Source organism: Sciurus carolinensis, chromosome 14 (assembly GCF_902686445.1).
Source record: "Sciurus carolinensis chromosome 14, mSciCar1.2, whole genome shotgun sequence".
NCBI lineage: Eukaryota > Metazoa > Chordata > Mammalia > Rodentia > Sciuridae > Sciurus > Sciurus carolinensis.
Window position 1 is genome coordinate 17,681,368 of NC_062226.1, and position 23,617 is coordinate 17,704,984.

General features: G+C 41.4%; 1 protein-coding gene across 6 annotated transcripts in view; it reads left to right on the forward strand.

Annotated features, from left to right (window-relative positions):
• Astn2 (astrotactin 2) overlaps positions 1 to 23,617 on the forward strand; it is an 851,054-nt gene that overhangs the window by 543,361 nt on the left and 284,076 nt on the right. For all 6 annotated transcript variants that reach the window (XM_047524417.1, XM_047524419.1, XM_047524418.1 and 3 more), the window contains one exon: positions 3,575 to 3,763. In XM_047524417.1, the coding sequence (XP_047380373.1) occupies positions 3,575 to 3,763 (189 nt within the window). The remainder of the gene's footprint in view (positions 1 to 3,574; positions 3,764 to 23,617) is intronic.

Here is a 23,617-nt window from a genome sequence, read left to right on the forward strand (position 1 = left end):
ATATATATTGAATTTTTGCAGGAATATATATATATATGTAATAGGAAAATCCCCAACCATGTATGCATGCTATGCACTGGGGTTCAGTAATCTGATAAAATGGAAGATGGATTTTTCAGGAATTGTCTTCCTGTTTTGAAAAATTGTTAAGTTAAAATAACTATCTACTCTTATAACACACAAAAGTAAATTCCGTATAAATTAAGTCACCAAAACTGAAAAATTATAAAAATGCTAGAGTAGTGTACAGGAAGATATTTTATCATCTTGTGGCTCCCTAAACATTGCATAAAATTCAAAAGCAATAAAGGACTAGAATACAGAAGTTATAAGTCATCAAAAGTGAGATTAAAATACAAGCACAGACTAGAAGAAAATTCTAATACATATTGGAGGATGATGAATAACTATCCAGAAAATATGCAGAGCATATACAAAACCAATAAGAAAAGACAAATATCATGGTAGTAAATGGTCAAAGCACATGAACAGACAGTCTGCAGAAGGAGAATCACAAATGGCCATAACGTGAAAAGATGCCGGACTTCGCCAGTAATCAGTGAAATGCAAGTCCAAACAAAACATGAGTTATTTTTCCCATCCCAGAGTGGCAATATGGAATTTGAATGATGTGGCAAGATCAGGCCTCTCGTTCATCAATGATGGGCTTGTAAACTGGGAGAACCTCTACAGATGGCAATTTAGTAGATCTATCAAAATTTTAAAATTCATAAAACATTGACCCAGCAATTCCTCTTCTAAGAATCTGTCTTATAGAAACACACACATGTGCACAGTGATATATGTATAAAGACCTTCATTATGGCACTGTTTGTAATAACAAACAGCTATAAACAGCCAAAGTGCCCATCAATAAAAATTAGTTAAAAGCATTATAGTACGTTTATACTGTGCAATGCCAGATAGCCATTTGAAAAGATAGATCTATATGTTACTGCCTTGAAAAAAATCTCCAAAAGACAGCCTTCGTTGTAAATGCTTGTCTCACAGCAATGCATAGTACAATTCTCTTGATGAATTTATTATTAAATGTATGTGTTGTATATGTGTATACATATGTGCACTTAAATGCACTGGAAAAACCCCGGATGAATACATAACATATGACAGTAATGATCACTGGGACAGAACGTGTGGGGTGATCAGTGAAGAACTTCCACATCTTACTCTATAGACTTTGGTAATTCACTCATTGAGAACAATAATCAATTTATTCACATGTGCATAGGCATGCATGTATGTGGGTATGTGGAGAGAGAGACAGTTCTCTCTACTACCCAGGAAACCATTTCTTCCTATTTTCTGGGAGCCTTTTGAGATAAATAGGGAACTAGATTTGATGGAGCATGTACATTTGCTCTGCATTTTCATATACATCCAGTTCATCTCCACTGCAACTGCATTAAGTGGAAGTTACTTCTAGGAATGGAGGCAAAAAGCAGGGATAGACTTTACCAAGGCTTGAGGACAGGGCTGCCTTCCAAGAGGCTTTCCATTCAATTTTGAGCAAGACCTTGCAAACATTAGAAAGACAATCAGGGCATCAGTGTAGAACACAGGGGCATAAGAGGAAGCAAGGAAAAGATTGACAGCTTGCTTCATGCATGAGAAGTTCCTGGCTTTTCACTCAAGTGGTTTTGGGGCAAGCTATCAGCTCTGCTTGTCTGTTTTTCTTTTCTTTCCTTTTTCTTTTCTTTTCTTTCCTCCTCCTCCACTACCTCCTCCTCCTCCTCCTCCTCCTCCTTCTCCTTCTTTCACCTCCTTCTCTTCTTCTTCCTTTCTCTCTCTCTCTCTCTCTCTCTCTCTCTCTCTCTCTCTCTCTCTCTCTCTCTCCTTTTTGGTACTATTAATTTAACACAGGGACATTTTACCACTGAGCTTCGTTCCTAGTTCTTTTTATTTTTAATTTTGAGACAGGATCTTGCTACGTTGCTGAGGCTGGCCTCAAACCTGCAGTCCTCCTGCCTCAGCCTCCAGAGTCACTGAGATTACAGGTGTGTACCACTGTGCCCAGTTTTACTTTTCTTTTTTCTGCCTCCAATTGACTCTTTCACTCTAGTATCAATCAGCAACTGTTCCCAGCAACTTGTGTGCATTTTCAAACCCTCACAGAGCCTCTACCTTGTCCTATGAGTACCTGAATCTCTTTGTAGTCAGACTAAATGGATCTTCTCTTTACCCTTTGAAAAAAGACAAATAAGAGAGAGCCTTAAACTGAAAAAAAATCTAACTGAGCCACATCATGCAAATAGAAACCACTAGATTTGAAGGATATGAGAGTAAAAAAAAATATTCTTTGCTGCTCAACAGATGTGAATTTGAATGCTAACTTTGCCACTCACAGCATGACAATCTTCATTTTGGGTTCTCATATTGCTTGTGTGTATAGCAGGAAAATTGTCATTGTTCATGCTTAACAAATAAATTTGCACACTGTCCAATGGATAGAACTGCTCAATAAGTAGAAATGCCTACTTATTGACCATTCCTACCACTACAGTAATTATTTGGTTAAGTACATTGCAATATTTTTGTAGCCAATGTATCTTATGACCTCATGGCATCCGATGGGATTAACGGAAGGTGGGAGGGCCTATCCCACTTTACAGATGAGGAAGCTGGGGACCAAGGAAGTCTAGTGACTTCTTGGATTCACTTAGGTTACAAGGAGCAACGATGACATTTGTATAGGATTTTTCAAGCATGGAACCTATTCTTTTGTCTGTGTTATTAATTTGTGTGTGTGTTCTATTCCCAGTGCCTAGCACAGGACCATGAAAATGTAGACACTCAAAGAATTACGGTTTCTGGTTTGATCTGTCAGGTGCTGAGACCTCTGCTTCCCTTCCTTGATTCCATCCCCACCCCACTGCCCTGTGCTTTTCTAAGAAATCCTTTACCCACTGCAAACATCCCCAAATTGCAAATCTTATTTCAGTATCTCATTCAGATGCCTGATTGGTCCATAGAGAAACCCATCTCAACCTCAAAGACATGTCAAGGGCCCTTCTGGGCTGTCAGGAAGGTGACAAGAGACCTACAGAGGCTGCTAGGGTTGATAATTGAACAGAAGCCTTGGCCACTGCGGTGTGTGCTGTCCCTGGTCCTGGACGGGTCACCTCTGTACTACAAGGGCAATAAAAATCTTGTTTTCACTACAGTATTCAACCTTTGTCGACAGATACACTGGGAATAGATTCTTGTTTGAGAAACTAGTTGATAATTCCCAGTGAATTGGTCTGTCATGCTCTCTTAAGTCTGTGTGTTCATGGAAAACCGTTTTTAAATTTGCTTTGTGCGTGGATGTGCACGCTGGTATCCCCCTTGGCGCCTCCAAAATGTCACAAATGACTTTCCTTGAATTTACCAATTTGCAGGATTAATATGCTTCTCTCCAGACACCTGTGCCCTAGATAGATTTCAGCCAGAAGAGCTGTCTCCATTCCTAAACTCTGACCTGTTTTTCCAGCAAAAGAGGCCTTTGTTTTAGGTCACCTCCAATGGGGACATCCAGGATGCGGAGCTAACTCTCGACCCTTGTTCTATCGTGCAGTTGTGTGGAGGAGTACAAGCTGGCTCCTGATGGAAAGTCCTGCCTGATGCTCTCGGATGTCTGTGAGGGCCCCAAGTGCCTCAAGCCCGACTCCAAATTCAACGACACCCTCTTTGGAGAGATGCTACATGGTTACAACAACCGGACCCAGCATGTGAACCAAGGCCAAGTCTTCCAGATGACCTTTAGGTATGGGTAGACACTTGCACATGGCTGGTCACTGACCCAGATGCTGGGCAGGGGGAGGAAGCATGGGCATGATGGATCAGAGGCTTGTACTGGCCAACATCTCCCCAAGGTCACCGATACCCACCCAAGGAGTGCTGGGAGGCATCAAAATTCATTCTGGGAGATTCCTTTTCCACTGACCTAGCACTTCTTTGTCACTTTTCTAACTCTATCCACATATTTTAAGTTGAATCTTATAAGTATAGTTAATCTTGTAAGTATAGTTAATGGATTTTTTAAAAATTTTAATTAATCTTTCAGTCTATTAAAAGTATCCTATGGATGCTATTCAGGCAGTTCAAAAATAAAGATATTTAATGAAATAGGAAATAAGAAATTCTATCACCTAGAAATACCCAGCATTAATATTTTTCTGAACACTCTTCAAACACCTCTCTCTCTCTCTCTCCTCTCCCCTCTCTTCCCTTCCTCCCTATTTGTCTGTTTACACCTGCTTGCACACACCTCAAATCTCAGTAAAGCTGTTTAGAAATTGCTTTTTTTGCCCAGGAAAATGTCAAAGACCTCTTTCCCCATTAAGGACACAGTGGTGCATGGGATATTAAAAGAGGAGAAGGAACACTCATCAAATGAGAATAAACAGGTGATGACTTGTTGACAGGCTGTGTGACGATTGGACAGGGAGGGTAAGGATAAAAGGCCTCCTTGGACAACTGAAGAAACTAGGGCCATTCATGGGACTTATCCATGAAGAGCTGCAAGATGGTGGAATGAGAAGACTTGTTCCATGTCTAAGAATGGATTTTCTAAAACCAAAACCTATATGTTTAGGCAATTTTCCATGACAAAGGAATAGGATAGTATTATAAAGCCAGGTCCTCCTTATTATTTGAGATTATATTTTTTAAAAGGTAGAATCGGTAACAAATCCCAATTATAGTCTTCATTGTCTCCATCCTTATCATCTTATTAATAGTGGTGATCATTGTAGTAGGAAGGCTAATGTGGTTTTCAACTATTAAGAATTTCTCTATTTTAAGCTACTAGTACTATTGCTAATGATGATGACTAAAATTAATTCAGGGCCTTCCAGCATTTTCAACCATCTACAACCTTGTGGAATTTTCACAATGACCCCATTAGATAGGGACTATTATCATCCCCTGTCCACAAATGAGAATCAGAAATTTAAGGTAACTTTCCCAAGACCCCCTTCTAGGAAGTGAGAGGACTAGCCAGGATAATGCATTTTAGCTTCTTTACTAGGCAACCAGGGTCTGTACTTCACAATTGAATGTCAATGCCAGAGAGATGGAGTGACTTATCCACTGTCACCATTAAGTGATGTAAGGTATCCATTCAGATGTAAGGCTGACTCCAAAGCCTTGCTCTTACCTTTGAATTCAGTATACCCCCTCATCTCTCATTTTAGAGATTGAGAATGAATCTGTGAATTCCCTAAAAGCCTTCATCTTGTGGCCATCACAGGCTCTCTGAGCACCTACTACGTACCAGGTACCATACTGCTTATGGAGGATACAATGGAAAATCAGATGTAAATAGCCTCAAACCCCCTGGCACTTAGGCATAGTTGGCAGAGGGATCTTGTGTATATATTTAACTTGCTTAATAAAGTAAAGATACAGGGCTTCAGGGAAGCCATTAACAATGGGATCTAATTTAGCTTCAGCAGAGTGTTGAGAATGCCTCCGTTGGATTAGATGCCAGTGTGAAGGCTTTGGGGTCTACTGTTTACATGAAGCATTCATTAGCTAAGAAGGTGAGTGGGAATTAATATTGGAGAATCAACCAGAGACAAATGTTCTACGAAGGGAAAAATTTGATGGTTTCAGAAGACGGAAATCTAGTGGTGTTGAGCTGGGAAGTTAGGGGGGAATGGTAGGGGTTGGGGCTGGAGCAGTAAGCAGAGGTGGAGCACGGATGTCGTGCAGGTCAATTGTATTCTAACAACTGTCAGAGAACTCTTTAACTCACTAAAGAAGGGAGTACGGTGACTGGGTTGCATTTTTCAGCTTCTGTGGTGGCAATTTGGAAACAGATTGTGTGGAAGGAAGTGGAAATGGGGTTCAATTTGGATGTCTATTTTGGAAGTTGCATGAGCACATTGGTGACTTTAATCAAATAGGATGATAGAAATAATATTGGAGAGAAGAGGGATTTGAAGAGGTCATTGTGAGGTTCAGTGAGCAGTTGCAAGAGAAGGGAAAGGCTGAGAGAGAATTCAAGGGTGATAGAAGTGACTGGCAGCCACACAGCAGTCGATTGGCATAGCTGGATCCTCCAATTCCCAAGAAAGTTTCTTTCCAGTACTCATATGCTCAAGCCAAGGCCAAGTACAACTTTTTTGAGAAAAGTGTGGAGGAAACTTAAGGATAGTTTGGATGAATTGTACATAATGCTGAGATTCTACACTGCCAGTTTTCTATAATTTTAATAGGCTGTGAAATTCTGTCTGAAGCATCATGATGGATAGAATAATGTTGTTTGGAATCCAAAAGAAAGAACAAATAAATTATCCCTTCCCTCTGAGAAGGAATTTGCAAGTATGAACAATGACATGCACAATTGAAAAATAATAGTGAAATTTAATTTGTGAAGCAGTGTTCTAAGGAATGCCCAGGGTTTCTCAAGAGTTACCATGTGAAGTCTTTTGAAAGGAATTAGGAAGAAGAATACGGGGTTTCTCTGAGGACAAGGCATGTGAATTGGAGTCTGCAGTGATAGTAAAGAATAGCATCTCTTGGGAGAGAGCTATGAGGGCATTTTCCTGCCCTGGAAGGAGTCTTCAAAAGCCCAGACATATGGTTAAACAGGAGGGGAGTCAGGAAAACTGGCCTCCAGATAAACTTTGCTTCAAATCTCAGTCCCTTGCATGGAAAGCATTATCCAATGCCTCATTTTTTTTTAAAACAGGATACCGTATCAGATGCCGGCTACTGTGTGAGGGACATTGTATGTTGATGTCATTTGCTTTCTTACAGCAGATATCTGAGTGGCTGCCGGGTGATAAATGTACAAATGTACTAGTTCCCGTTCTATTTTGTGAAGATTAGTGTGCTTCAGAGGGAAGCCTCACATGCGTACTAAGACACTAAATCTTGAAACAACTTCATACGATCCACGACTCTCATTTTATATATGGGAAAGGACCTTGGTCACAAAGCAAGTCATTGTGGGACTGATCCATGGTCTAAGGTTCCCTGAGTGTCCCAAATGCTTCTCTTCCCACTGCCAACAGGCTGGTCAATACTAAACAGCATGGCACCTGATGGTGTCCAGGCTCAGGTGGAATTTTAGCCCCATTGGGGTCTTCATTCTGCTTTAAGCACGCTACTCATTGTTCCCAACCCTCAAACCTTGGACTGCCTCAGTGGATGGGGCCTGGGTCTACCGTGATCTGCTCATGGAGGGGAAAACAGTGAACCAAGCAGGCACGTCTTTTCTGATGACAGCTTTGAGATTTGGGGAACTCCTCAAACTACCACTCTATTGGAATGATCCATTCCATTCACGATTTCTCATCCTTGGCTTCAGCTAAACTTCTTTTGCAATGATTTTCATCCCTAGACTATGTCATCTCTTGGAGCCACATGCTAACGTCCCACTGTGGGGAGGCAAGCCACTTTGGATGAGTCCGAATTGATCTTTTTCAAGTTACCCTTCCAGAGCCCCAGACAGGGAGGCTGAAGCTTCTTTGCAGAAGGCCTGCAAGTTTGTCAGCATCAAAGGCAGTTGTCATTTCTCACAGCCGCCTCCTTCCTTTCCTTCCTCTCCTAAGTAATCTCCAGTCCAGCCCTCAAGAGTGGCCAACAGGCACAGCTACCAGCCGGCCTGCCATATGCCTCATTTCCTGACAACCACCTGGCCTGGAATTTCCAAATACTACCAACTAAAGAGTTGCCATGTGACAGCAACAGCTCAGCTTTGTCCCCTACCCCACCCCCACCCTTCTCCAGATGACCACACCTAACCTTTGCTGATCTCAAGAGAGGACTGCATTTTCATTTCCTCTCTTGAAATGCCCTGAAAGAGCAATCTGGACTTCAGCTTTTCAAAAAATTTCAAAATTGAAAATAATGAACTAGACAAATGCTTAAAGAGTAGAGTTCCATCCTAACCCCTTGTTGCATAGATGGAGAAACTGAATCCCAGAAACATATCATTTGCCCCATGCTCACGGTGATTTGGGGTTTCTCTAGGACTGAAAGTTAGAGTTCCTGACTGCCACACGAGAGCTCCCCTTGTTTCCAATTCCATAATGTTTGCAACGTCTTCATATCTCATATTAGCTGTGCTTTTAGTACAGAGATAGGACCCAGGTTCCATAGGAGCATGCCAACTTTCTATCTGAGGAACACACCTAGGCAAAAGCCACTCATGGCTTCAGGTTGCAGCATGTTGACAGCAGCCAGTCTCTGGGGAATGCACATGTGGAGAGGTTTAGGACCCCTGACAAGACCAGGGGTCATGCACTGTGTATGAACACTAAGCCTGGTGCACACCAAGAGACACACAGGAAGATAGACACAAAGAAAGACTCAAGAGAAGCAGTCAGAGGGACAAGGCAGAGGCAAGGATGGAGAAACGAAGATAGGAGACACTAAGGATGAATCCGAGCAACAGGAAGGAAGAGCAACCCAGAGAAAAGTTTAAAACAAGGAATAGAGCTTTGGAAGGGCTTAAAGAAATAAGGAGGCAGATGGCAAAGGAAGGAGGAGTAGAGAAGGTATGAAAGATGAAGAGTTGAAGAAGAGATCGGAGGTGATGAAGAAAGAAGGATGGAGAGTTCATTTAAAAAAAAAATCAAAATATAGTTTATTCCCAGGGAGGCAATGTGGAATGTTTTAAGAAACTAGATGGTGCTAAGACTAGAAATGAGGCTCAAATGGACATGTACGGATGTGAAAGCCTTTGGTAAAATGTCAAGCTCTGTGGAAATGTGAGGAGTCAATGATCTCTTGTCTGAATTGCCCCTAAACCCAGTAAGTGAAGTCCAGCTTTCTGTGTCTAAGCCCTTTTGGGGCACAGTACAGGTCTTAATGACCCACAATCAGAATCCCCTTACCTTAACTCTTGATCAGTGTGGGAATCAGTGGACTGTTGCAGTGAGATAAGCTCCTCAAAGCTTGGTGGTATTTGGTGTTTGTTTGTTTGTTTGTTTGTTGCTCCCTCCCTTTTCTATCTTTATCCATCCCACTTCATTCCTATAAAGATGAAAAAAATCAACCTAGGTTATAGATTGCCAGGATTTAGATAAACATCCATCAAGAACTATTATTGAGCCCAGAGCCTCAGAAACAGCAGTGAGGAGAGATTGCTTAAGAATGGGGACTCTGCAAATTACAATGGTACATTTCGCAAAAGCTTCATCAAAAATAAGACAGTCCTGCTGGCAATAGACAATTGCCCACGGGCCTTTAAGATTGACTGCCAAAGGACATGAGGAGCTTCTGAGAGGTTTACAAGAAAGACATTTTCCAATCTGGTTTGCTTATCAGATATGCATATTATGTAGCCTAAGAGGACAATTTTGGATAAGATGTGGAATTTCAGGTTTATGCACCCCCAACCCACATTTGGTGAGACAGAACTCTCCTTAAGAATTCAAGGAAAGCTGGTCTTCATTAGTGGCACTTGTTCCCCATCTCACAAGACTGAGATCTGATTAAGTGCCTCCAAAGCTGTCTGGCCTATGGTTTTCTGGTACTTTCCTGAGAGATGGTTAATTATATATGCTATTTTGGATCTTTCTTTTTTCTTCTTACCCTGTTTCCCCTTTTCGCTCTTTGATCATGCCTCTGTGTGTGTGTGTGTGTGTGTGTGTGTGTGTGTGTTATGTCAGGTCATGTCATATCCTATACTACAAAGTTTAGGTGTTTTTTCATGTGATTTTTCTAGTACTTACTATGAAATACCTATCAACAACTTGACTTGACAAAAAGAAATCAATGCATTAGTTTGTGCCTTCAGAACAATTTGCAAAGCCTCAATGACTTGACATGAAAATGTTAATGTGTTGATCAGAACACATGCCTCTTACAGAATAGCAGAGCACTTGTCCTTCTAAGATCTGGGAATCTGAGCTAACAGAAAAATCATCTTCATGCTCTTCCTTGAATGTTATTGTAGAAAATGGCAGATAAGGGATTTAGAACTGTTAGCTTTTCATGGCCACATCTAACATTCTGTGCTGGGGCCCAGCTGGGAATAGGAGCCAGTTCTTCCAGAATCATCTACCTGGAGGTAACCATGGCCTAAAATCCTTCCATACTGATGGAATTGCAGCCCCTCATGGCACCTGGTTCCCCTTATCTGCTGAGAACAAATATAAAACAATCTTATTTAATTACACAGTGCCAGGCACCAGGTATTTTTATTGCAATGATTCCTAATTTAGAGATGGAAGGAAACTTGACTCATAACTTCCTCCTAGATGAGTCGAGAGCAATGTTGGTTGTACTATAGTTCCTGGAATCAGAAATTTTTCTTTTTTGTTTCTTTTTAAAAACCACTTTATTGAGGTATCACTGACATATAAAAAGCTGCACACATTTAATGTAGTATGATTTAATGAGCTTAGGATAAGTTTTTACCAATGAAACCATGAGTATTATCAAGGTTATAGATACATCCATCACCTCCCACAGTATCCTCCCACCCACTTTATTTTGTGATAAGAACATTTAGCATAATATCTCCTGTCTTAGAAAATGCTAAGGTTACAACAAAACATTGATGACTATAGGCACTAGGCAGTATAGCAGACATTCAGAACTTACTTATCTTGCATAACCAAAACTTTGCACCCTTTATCTATCACTTCCCTCTGTCCCCCTCCACCAGCCCCTGTCCACGTCTATGAATTTCCAATCCCATTCTGCTCTTTCCTGCTGTATCACCTTTGGTCCTTCTCCCCTCTGTTTCTGTAGATGAAGACGGTTGGTGCAGATCTCAAACCAAGACTGAAGGTTTCTGATCCAGAGCACTTTTCGTACTCAACACCCATTGCCAGGGGCTAGGTGAAGCCTTTCTGCTCACCTGATCATGAGAACCTGGGCCCACCATTTTCTCCCATAGAAGAGGTCTGGGGAAATGCATTTACATTAGTTTTTCCAGATGAATCACATGATACAACAATTTGGGGAACACAATGACCATTGTCTTAGAGTTGAGACTCTAGAGGCCAAGCCTCATCTTTCTTTTGTCAACTCTGTGACCCTAGACACATTATTTAAGTAAGCCTCAGTTTCTCCATCTCTAAATCAGGAGCGATTATAATAAAACACCTGCTTTCTGGTGTTGTGGTGATTCAGTGGGATCAGGACCTGTTCCACATAGGTTCTCAGCAGACAAAGAGGTCCCAGGTGCCACAGGGGGTTGGCAATTCCATGACGAAGGAGGAGTCTCAGGCAAAAGTCACCTCCCCATGTGCAATTCTGCAGGAACTCGAGCCTTTCCTGGCTCAGTGTTGGGTGCTGTCCCTGAAAAGCTAATAAGACCCAAATTCTGCGTCTGCCACTTCCTAGCCATGTGACATTGGGAAAATCTTTTAACTTCAACGAACCCCAAGATCTCCCAACCCGAATTGGGGTTTTACTTCAAAATATCTTGAAAGGACTATGGTAATGATTTGACAGACTAATGAGCAAGAATTACATTAGGCCATCAATAAACATTATTTCCTCTGCCTTCAACTGCATTCCTCCCCAGTGGATGAAGATGCTTTGAATTGCATTCCTCAAAAACTCATCTCTGGCCTGGAGCCAGAGTCATCCTCTCAGCCTCCTCCAAACAACAGACACAGGCTCTCAGGCTCTGTGGGTCTGTGGGAGGCAGAGAGTTCAGCTAGCACTGTGAGTTCAGGGTTTCCTTCCCCCCTAGAGTGCTCAGCCAGTCTTAGGAAAAACAATCTCTCTGCTGTGTTATGTCACCTGTGTCCACCCCTTTGTTTCTGTCTGAACAGTCTTCAGTGAGATACAAGTCATTAGCAGTGTGGGGCTTAGGCACTCATGTTTACTGTGTGTAATCTGATACCAACTCGGACTCAGATCCAGAACTTCTGGGAAAATGGTACTCTCTCACCTCAGGGTGATATTAAAAATATTTAATGATTGGCACAGAGGTAACAAGGACCAATAGGAAAGAAAGTTCATCCAGACTGAATGAAGATGAACCAGTGTGCACCAGGTTGCACGATGTCTTGCTTACCTCCTAACTTTCCTGATTTCCCTTTCCTGTTATCTCATCAAATCCTCTGGTCCATTTTTCTTGATGCCCTTATACATGGTTTACATTGTAAAACTATAGTTTCTATTCATTTTAAAGCCTGTCTTTGAGGGGCATAGGCAGATCTTTCTCCTATGATGTGTGTGGACAGAACAGATACACTGTCATACTTTTTTTTTTTCAGTGCTTGAAATTGCACCAGTGCCTTGCAAATATGAGGCAAGCGTTCTACCACTGAGCTATACCTCCATGTCACTATTATATTTTAAAATTTTTATTAGTGGATTATAATTATACATAATAGTGGGTGGGATTTATTATGCCATGTTGGTATATGCACATAATATAATTTGATCAATTTAATTCTCCAGTACTTTCCCTTTTATTCTCCTCCCTCTTCCCACTTGTTACTTATTTTGGGGGGAGGGGTACCGTGAATTTGACTCAGGGGCACCCGATCACTGAGCCACATCTCTAGTCCTTTTTTGTATTTTATTTAGAGACAAGGTCTCTCAGTTTGCTGAGGCTGGCTTTGAACTCCGATCCTCCTGCCTCAGCCCTCCAAGCCACTGGGATTATAGGTGTGCACCACCATACCTGGCCTACTAGTCTACTTTTTATAAGAGGAAACAAGCTCAGAGAGGTGAGATGTGACATCCAAAGTTACACAGCCTGTAAATAATGGAGCCAGCACTCAAGGCCTGCCCTCTTAGCCACTCTATAGTCTCCAGACCATGTGTGTACTCATGTACATGCAGATGATCTAAAACCATGTGATACTCTATGATCAAGAAAGCACATCATAGCTCATCTTCATTATATTCTATTTGATAGGGTGAAAACTCTATCAAAAGGTGGGGTTTTTTAGTGTCTCCCTATCATCAGAACTCAGTACACATGAATTATGACAGTATTTCTCAAACTCTAAAGGGCACACTAGTCACCAAGGAACCATGCTAAAATACACTTCTGGTTCAGTAGTTCATGGGTAGGTCCTGAGCCTCTACCTTTCAAATGAGCTCCTCGGTCTGAGGACTACCTTTGAATAACAAGGTGCTAAATCAAAGTTTATGCTCAGTGGAAACCAAAGCTGCCTAGATTATGCCTGAGAATGTAGGAGGACTGTTGTTCCTTTTTTTGACTGTCTGAAAGCAGGAACCAAGACACAAGGCCAGTGGCACCAGACAGCCATGAAATTCCACAGGAACCTCCTTCCCATAATCCTCTCCTGAGTGCCCAATTGCAGAAAATGCATTTCTATTTTCAGCAGCCAGGACAGACAGTCTGTTGCAAGCCAATAGAGCCTAGGTACATTTTGCATTCATCTTTCTGCTCATGGGGATGCTCAGAGGTCGATGCTGATGGTAGCAGGTGGGGGGCTTATGTGAGACAGGCTCCTGTCTCTAGTTGGGTGCTCAGATCTGAACACTGTCTACATGTCCATGCTGGGATTTTGGCCATGATTGGAGGCAGCAGAAAGTTACTTACCAGTGGGGAGCTGGGCTGTAGTCTGCTTCAGGTCAAAGGCAGAAAACAAACTCCTGAAAAATCCATTTGGGAGGGAACATTGACCAGAGTGAAACTATTTTTCTTAAACACTAAAATCAAAATCTTAGAACCCTCAACCCATTAGTTTAACTGGGGACAGAAAAAAGTAGTAAAATTAAAATCTAGTATAAGACGCCTTATATTTTGAGTTTGTATATGTGGGGGAGATCAGGGAATTGCAATCTACTTTTAAACAAGGCCTCTCTAATCTTTCCCTCTATTTATAGTGAGAGAAGAAGGAAAAATAGCTGGCTTAATTTTAAGTTTCATTCTTAAAGTTTGCATATCTAAATATACCAAACGTGGTCATTTCACAGGGAAAACAAATTATATACATAGCATATTCAGGGTTCTCCAACTGACTTCATGATGCCTCTCTAGCCTGAAAAAGGTCCTAAGACAACAGAAGCAACAAAGTCCATTACATGTCTTCCCATCCCATCCCCCTTTTGATTTTGTTTTAAATTTTCTGGCTTCAAAATCCCTGACGCTGTCCTTTTTCCTAGGAGGGGGATGCTATTCAAGTCATTGAGACATCTGAAGCAGAGACAATTTTTAAAGAAGTGCAATTTCATTACCCTGAAAGCAGGCAGTAACTCAGGCTGGTCTGAGCACTCTGAAGGAAAAGTCCATAGGGAACCTGGGAACAGATAAGGATAGATTGTAATTAGCACAGTAATTGTAATTAGCAGAGCAATTGTAATTAGCATAGTGATTGTTTGTTCATAATGGGTGCTTCTGAAGTGACTCCAGGCAGTTTGTTCTCTTAAGTATCTTCTGCCATTTCCCCCCATGATCCTGTTTACACTGCTAATACAATAATATGCTTAGCAATCTCTTTTATAAACAAACACTCCAAAGGTACAGGTCAGCCCACCTCCTGGCCAAATAACGTACCTCCTTAATTAATGGAGTCCACACCACTGAAGTTTTACTCTGTTTACATCATGCTAAGGCAACACTGGTGACTTCCTCTAAGAACTAATCCAACCTCAGAAGTCATTCATTATTGTTGCATTAATTACTAGAAGGAATGAGATGACCCCAAAGGAATGCACTTGAGTTCAGAGGTCCCAGCTGTGGCTTTACCACTTGTTTCCATTGGTTGGTTAAGTGTGTGTTGATAGCTGTTATAAACTGGGACATACTGAGCACAGGGAATGCAAAAGATGGAGATGACAGTCAGTGGCCCTGTTGTTGTGCAGATGGACCACTTACTGAATAAACTCACTTTGCATTGTGCTCTGGGTCATGATGGAAGAAAGCCCAGGTACTAAGGGAACATAGTGGAGGCTCCTTAGAATCAAGAAGCAACAGAGGAGCCTTCCTGGAGGAGGTATTGATTGACACCTGGAAGATACAGTAAGTTAGCTATGTGGAAGAATTTGCAGGAGAGTTTTAGCAGAGGGTTTGCAGACAAGAACATCAAGTGGGTCAAGAAGAGGTTGAGGCCTGGATTGGTAACAGAGGGGTAGAAAGTGTAATTAGCCTGCAGAAGATCCTGAATGCAATCTCTGGCATTATAAAACAAGGAGGAGAGAGGGTGGGACTTGGTGTTGCAGAGTTAAGTCAACCAAGACAGAGGGTGCACTTTCAGGAAGGGCTGTATAAGCACCAAAGTAAGAGGACCGTTACTAGCTTTAAGACTGTACAGTCCAACACTCCTGAGCCTTGGTTTGCTCACCATTACATCAGAGAACAGAATAGTACCTACCTTTCAGGAGAGGTAATGAGAAAAGTCAGGTTAAGATGCTTTTCACAGACATGTGGAAAGGTTCGTGACATTTTCTTATCACAAACCCAAGGATCTGGGAGGTACAACTTATTCAGAAATACCCTGTTGTAGTGTGCATTCTGCCACATTTGAGATTGTGTGAGATGCAAATTCGCCAGCACGCCTTTCCTTGAATTCCTTCCAGAGAAATGAAAGTCTATTCTAAACTCACATTAATAAGCCTATGCATGTATATGAAGAAAATTAATTTTTAGGGAAATATTTCCATCTCAGGGATATGCCCTGAATAGAAATGTATTTAGTGACAATTCTAATGAAAGATATGATCACAGTTTATTGGATGTAAATTAATACAGAAAACTCCAAGGGCAGTGACTGGGGTTTTATGTAACATTACCACTGAATAATTACTATGAATGATAATCTAGTGGAACACCTCAAAGGTCGCTTTTAAGAGACCAAAATGAGCATTTATTTTTATGTCACATAAGACTGTCAGTGGAACTTAAGTGGGCAGTTAATTAGCAGGCACAAGCCAGAAGCCAGGGCTGTAGGCTTTTGGGTAGCCCAGGGCTGGTTAATTCAGTGCATGCCTTGTGACATTGAGCCATCCAGCCACCTTTCCCTTCTCCCAAGTGGTTCCTGTGACCTTGAATCTTCTTCAGTGTCTTTCAGATACTTTCTAGAGTAGGACAAAGGAAGTTCAAGGAAGGAGTCTGCCTTCCTTGTTATGCCCTAGTTCAGAGAACCAAAGTTACTTCAGAGAATACCCCTTAAGTTTCTTTTAATTCCCAATTTTTTAGTAGTCCTTGAAGTCCAGGCACTAGGAACATACAAGCCCGGAGGCCATTCACTCACTTTACATCTGTGTTTACAAAGGAGGTGGAAACATAGCTTAAAATGCAACTAAGTTGCAATTAATTTCTTCCTCAGGCTTGTGATCCAACCATAAATATTCATCAAATGTTTATTCTTTGCCAGGTTCTGGGGATCGAGCTGAACAAAACTCAAGCGTCTACCACTGGAATGAAGGGGGAAAAATATGTTACTTGTTGGTATCATCTTAGTCCTTGTTTAACTTTGTGCTTGGATATCACCTCAACCCTGTAGAGAAAAGTTAAATTCAGGTTGAATTCTCCCTAATGAGAGAAGTGAAGCACCATAGGGTACAATTGTGTTGGGCAGGCTAAGCTTTTCAGGACCATAAGCCTTGGTAATCTCTTAGATGGTTTTACCCAACAAGGAACAATTTCCACCACTCCTAAGAATGCATGATGTAAGACAAGTGTTGTTTTACAGATGAGAAAACTCAGACTCAAATGAGGTCTGAAGGCTTGCCTGTAGTCACAGAGCTCGTGCCAGAGTGCTACTTACCTGGGCCTTTCTGACACTCAGATGGCCCCTGCATCACAATGAATGCCTTTGCCATAGCCCACCCAGATAGGAGTGTGTGTGTGTGTGTGTGTGTGTGTGTGTGCACGTGTGCCCGATTTTACTGTAATAACAAATAATTGTGTGTATTCATGAGATACCATGTGAATATATATATATATATATACACACATACATGTAGAATGGTTCAGTCAGGCTAATTAACTTATCCATTCCCTTACCTTCATTTTACTTTGTTGAGAACATTTCTTAAAAAAAGATCCTTGTTAGAAGCAATTTTGAAATATGCAATAGAATACATTATGATTAACTATGGTCACCGATCTTTGCATTTCTTCCTTTCTGAGACCTTGTGCCCTTGACCAACATCTCCTCATTGCCCAACCCCCAACCCTAACCCCTACTTCTGGTAACTAGCATTCTACTGTCCATTAGAAATTGGACTTTTTACAGTCCATGTATGAGATCATGAATATCCATCTTTCTATGTCTGGCTTATTCCATATAGCTTCATGTCCTCCAGGTTTAGATAGGATTATTTTTTAAAAAATATTTTTTAGTTATCAATAGAATTTTTTTGTTTTATTTATTTATTTATATGTGGTGCTGAGGATCCAATCCAGGGTCTCACACATGCCAGGCAAGTGCTCTACCACTGAGCCACAACTCCAGCCCTAAATAGGATTATTTTAAAAAAAAATAACTTTATTTATTTTAAACAGCCCCCAATTTATAGATAAATCACAAATTTAGTGCAGTTTGATTTCCCACATACTCTGCACCCAGTTTTCCCTAGTATATCAATATGGATATTTATTCCTGTTAATGAACAAATTTTCATTCAATATCGTTAACTAAAATCCATACTCGAGTCAGATTTTCTTACTTTTCAGCTAACGCCCCTTTTCTGAACCAGCATGCAACTGTGAATGCAAAGATGACACCAGAACAGGTTAAACAGGTAAAAAGTCTTGTCTAAGACTTTGCAATCGGGCAACAGGTCTGAACTCAGTTCTGCTGGAACAAAGGGCAGGGGCCTTCAAGCGCTGAGGCGAACACACAGGAAAGCCCTGCAGGACCAGTGGAGGCTGGGCAGTGGATGCGACAGCCCGGCACAGGCCGTCACTCTGTCCCCACATGCGTATTTCTCTATTAGGCCAGCGGTGCCTCCTAACTGGTACCTGTGGACTGTAGGTCCCACCCTCCACAGAGCCTGGATGATTACATTTCAAGATTGCTCCCATGTCCTTAAGATAGTCAGTCCTGGGTTGTAAAACTGGCCAGAAGCTTTTTAAAAGGTTTACATGTTAAAGGGACAGAGAAAAAATTTACAATTACAATTTTCTAAAGTAAATGCTCTAAGAAAAGGGAGTTCAGGGGCCCAGCATCTGGAAGAAGGCCGTCTGGACTGTAGTCAAGCTGAGGCAGGTGTTGGGACCACCCTGGTCACTACCTTACATTCAGCAGTCAGTCTCCATGGGCTCTTCTTGCCTGTGACAGTTTGGTAGGCTTGTTTTTAAGTGATATTTTTTTACAGGCATTAAATTCACAATAAAACAATTCAAAAGACATTCAGTGAAGGATGCTACTCCTTTCTCTGTTTCTCTATGTCCCTCTCTGCCCATCCCCACTTTTATTAGTTTCTTGGGCATCTTGCCATTGTTTCTTTATGGAAATACAAGCAAATGGGATTCACTTTTTCTCTCCTCTTTTTCACAAAAGGTACCTAAAATAAATTGTTTCTTCCTTTTTCCCCCACTTGGTGATAGCTCTTTCCACAAACAATAAGTTTACAGACATCATTCAGATATAGGAGTGCAGAATCCCATTGGTGAACACCATGCTGCTGTGGAGTAAGAGGGTTTCCTAGGAGGCAGAAGCCCTGTGCCTTTTTGGCAAGTGACTCCAATTCTTGGGCTGCTGAGATCACAGGGGTGATTTTACCTTTCTCAGTTTTGTCTCCACATACAGAAAATAAAGGTCATTACATAGCACTGTGAGACAACTGAGATGAGAATTGTTAGGAACCTAGTCCCAATAAAAATAGCAGTGGTAATAAAAAGAGTAACGTTTAGCAAAAACACCCACTCAGTACTTACCCTGCACCTGGTGCTAGTGTGTCTTCAATCACAATTTTTGAGTATCTGTTATATGCTACTCACTGTTTTAGAAAACTTGGAATACAATATGTAAAAACCCTGTCTCCAAGAGTTATACTCTAGTGTGGGGATAATCAATGAGTAAGTGTATATTCTGTCAGGTGACTGAAACCTAGGGAGAGGATAAGATTAAGTTAGGTGACTGGAGTGTGCTGTGCAGGGGACTCTGTCTTATACAGGCTGAACACGGAAGGCTCCTTTGATAAGGTGACATTCCTGCAAAGATCGTAACAAGTGAGGCAGTGAGTCATGCAGGTATCTGGGGAACAGCTTCCAGGCAGAGGGCACAGCAAGTACAAAGATTCTGGGCATGTTCCATGAACAAAAAGAACCCGAGTGGATAGAACGTATTAAAAGAGGGGGCATAGAGGAGAAAAGGTTATAGATGAAGAGGCAGTGGGTATCGAGGTGGAGAATGTGGGCAATTTGCATAGGGTCCTGCGAGTCACATAAATGCAGTAGTGGAGTGGCTTCGCCAGTCTAAACCCAGTCATCTTTACAACCTACAGCTTGGTCAAAGGCACTATTAACCCTTCCATGCACAAACAATTATTTCTACCAGATAATGACATTGAAGTGCTAAGAGGTCAAATATTTTCCTCAGTGTAATTTGTCTTATGATGGTAGAACCAGAATGAAGGAACTTTGGATAACGTAGAAGGAAATGAGAGTGGGGAGGGGGCAGGGGTATGAAAGATGGTGGGATGAGGCACACGTCATCACCCTGCATACATGTATGATTACACAAATGGTGTGAATCTACATCGTAGGCAACCGTACAAAAGAAAATTGTACCTCATTTGTGTAGTGAATCAAAATGCAGTCTGTAAAATTTTTTTTAAAAAATGGTAGAACCAAGATTAGAACCTGGGCAGTCCAGCTCCAAACCTATCCTCAACTGTTCATTCCTTCCCCCATCTACATCAGTTTTGAACGACACTTTCTGCACCATTTGTATCATTTATGAATTTTTCTCTGAGCGAGAATAGAGAGAAACCAATGCATTGTTTGGATCAAAGGGGATTGTGGTCTGACTTATGTCTTAAGTATTAAGGCTGGGTGTGACGAATAGGCCTCAGGGAACTGAGCTGAAGCAGCCCCCAGCTTTGGCCATGACCCCAGGAGTAGCATGCTGGAAGGAGTTGCCTGGCTGATGGGTGGGCAGATTCTGGGTGTATTCTGAAGGTGGGGCAAGTTGACTGATGATGGGGAGGAAGCAGGAAGGCAAGGTTGGCTCCCCAAGTTTGACTGGAGTCATTGGACAGGTTGGTGTGAAATTGATGGGGTCAGGAAAGACTTCAGGAAGAATAGGCACAACAAAGGGGAGTAGAAATGAAAATTTGCTTTTGAACATGTTAAAAAATGAACTTGATTGTGGAGATTTTCATTCATTTACAAAAGCAGATAATAATGCAGTGAAGCCCCAGTTCTCATCATCCTGCTTTAATAATATCATCTGTTCATGTCTAATATATATCCTCATGGAGTTTTCAGGAAGCCAGTAGGATATAGCAGTTCAGAAGATAGCCATGACTTGAAATGCAAATTTCAGATGATTTGACATGCAGGTGATATAAAGGAGAGAGGAGATGAACTCACTAGGGAGTGAAGAGGAGAGGAGGGCCTGAGCCTCAGTCTTATGCTTAGAGTCAGAGAGATGAAGAGCCACTAACTAGTCAAGGAGACTGAGGGTGAGCTCCTGGTGACATTAGAGGGTAACCCAGGGAGCAGCTTCATCTGTCTAAACCCCTTTAGTCCTTTCAACCTACGGCTTGGTCAAAGGCCCTACTTACCCTCCCATGCACACAGTTATTTCTAAAAGATGATAACATTGAAGTTATGAGAGGTTAAATACTTTTCTCATTGTCATTTGTTTTAGAACTGGTAGAGCCAAGATTAGAACCTAGGCAATGCAGCTCCAAACCTATCCTCAGGTATCCATTCCTCCCATTTTCGTCACTTGGTTGGTGACATTTTCTGTTCCATTTGTATCAGTGTGTTAGGCTGAGAGGGTTCATGGGTGAGGACAGTAAAGAAAAGAAAAATATTAATAAAACATACCTATGTTAAAGTTAACTGATAACACAGTATGTGTAACAGACCACCAAATTATCCTAGTAAACAATTCAGTACTGCATAGTAATATTAATGATGGTAGTACTGGTAATAATTGCTATTTATTAAGCAGATAGCTATGGGCTCAACACTCTGCAAAGTGTTTACTTGCTGTATCTTTTTTAATTTTCATGATGGGTTTATGGAGAAGAGGTAATGTTATGTCCATTCTGCATATAAAGACATCGAGTTTGAAGGAGCTTAAGAAGCCTTGATAAGGGATTTGGAAGGAAGAGCAACATAGGCTTTGGGGTCAGGTATATGGGGGTTCAAACTACAGTTCCGTAGTGTGGTCTTGATCATTTATCCCCTCAAGATAAATGAAGATAAAAACCAATACTATGTTTAGTTCTCATACTATTTTTTATCTTGAGTACCTGTGAAAACATAAATTAATGCTAGTGTGATTTCTTAATGTCTATCTCCCACTGAACTGACACCTGGAGCCATTTGTACCCTCCTCACCACAAATTCCCAAGATCTAGCAAGCCATCTATGCGACTAAGTTCTCAACAAAGGGACATTGTACGTCAGAAGTTGATATTTTTATATAAATATTTTAAACAAAATACTGATTTTATATCACCTTCATGTCAAATCATCTGAAATTCTAAATATTCTTCTTAGAATTGATTTGTTATTGTTGTTGCTGTTTTGCATTAGATAAAGGGAGTGAGATATTTTGGGTCAGAGAAGCCTCTATGCTCATCCTCAGACTGGGAACCACCGTCCGTCCTAGCTTGTTGTGCCCTGAACAACTTTACATTTTGGTTCTCCACTCCAGAGTTGAGGTGGTAGCTCAACTCAATGATAAGTCCATGGCTTTGGACTCGGGTAGACCTGGAATTGAATTTGAACTCTGATACTATTAATCATATGACCTTAGTCACATCACCTGACCTCTCTGTGCTTCATTGTCCTCCTTTGTAACTGCCTCACTCGACAGCTGGCTAAATAATATATGGTGTTTAAATCAACTGACTCATGATCGTAAATCATAAATCAAAATAAATCATAAATCACCATAAATGGTGATTTCTTCTTACGCTCAACACAGAAAGCATGTTCATTTATATGCAGTGAAAATAGTAAACAGGACTTGGGCTGGGGATGTTTCTCAGTGGTAGAGGACTTGCATAGCAGGTACAGTGACAGATATATGTGGTGTAGCATCGTGGTATAGTGCTTACCCAGTCCCTGGATTTGATTCTCCAGCACCACAAAAACAAACAAATGGATAAATAAACAGAGCTTGCGTAGAAATTAATTAACAAGTTAGAAGACAGAAAAGAAGGAAAGACAAGAGGGAAAGAGGAAGGAGAGAAGAAAGGAACAAAGGAAGGAAAGAAAGGAGAGAGGGAGGGAGGAAGCGGGGAAGGGTGGGCAGGCAGGCTGGCTGGCCAAGAAATTTCTGAGTTTGCTTACGGGATTTGTTATAAGAGAAGAAACCATTTCATTCATCCATCCATCCATCCATCCATTCATCCATTCATTCAAAATTCTGCACTGAATAAATGCTAACGTGATAGGGGTGATAGAGAAACAAAGGAGGACTTGACAGTTGCAGTGTGTGCTCCTATTTATAGGATCATCATATATCCCAGTTAAACTAAGATAGTTCTTATGACCCTTGTCCTAGAGTTCTCTCCAGTTTACTGTTATCCCAGACAAAAGTTGTCTGGATTAGATGACAGATTATATAGTTACTCTACATACTGAGCTCCTAATCTAACAAAAGAAAGATGCTTATTCAGCAACATTTAGTAAAGTTACCCACACAGTGTGACATGTGAAAATCAGAGGCATGGGAGCAAATCTGCATGGGCTTTAAGACTACAGGCAGGTGCTCCTCAATGTCTAAACTGAGAGTTGAAGGGTGAGTAAGTGGTTGTTGGAGGAAGGGAAGGAGGGGCACAGACTAGTGAGCTAATAAGAGTTGGTACAGAAAACACATTTTTCCAAATGCTGATTTGTTTGGGTTGGCCCCCATGGATCTTCATTGTAAATAGAAAGGTGAAAGGGAACTCAAGTCACTGTTCAGAAAGGGACAAGTATGTAGAGTCTCTTTCCTGGTCTCTCTTCACTCGGTAGATCCCTAAAGAGAAGCACCTCTCTGACTGACTGAAGCATCCCCTGTGGGAGGGAATCCCCGGGGAGGTGGAAGGATAATGGAGGTTTAAGAAACATGCTCTCTAGGATTGGTCCAAAGGGACCTGTCACAGAGGTGCCAAAAAAAGGCAGGAGAATGCCTATCTCCCCAAAATTAGCTTCTCTTGAAAAGACAGAGGGGAGGCTTTTGTTCCAACAAAGTTATGTTAATATTGTCAAGTTGGTGCACTGGGTCGCTGAACTGATACTTGGGGACTGTCATAATATTGATGGGGAGTTTGGCAAGTTAATTTTAAATCTGTCACTTCACTCTTCTACGACTCCTGCTCCTTAATAAAACTCCACAGTGATTGTGGGCTTTAGCTGACAGCCGGGTAGTGATCTTTGAGTCTAAAACTGGTGTGGAATGATTCTCTCTCCTCTCCCTTTCTCTCCTGGTCCCTCCTGTCCTCCTCTCTCCAAATCATAGGTTTGCAGTTGGTAGGGAGAAATCCCTTCTCTTACAAAGAGACCCATTGTTGGGGCCAGCAGGGGTCCCTAAAAAGAGTA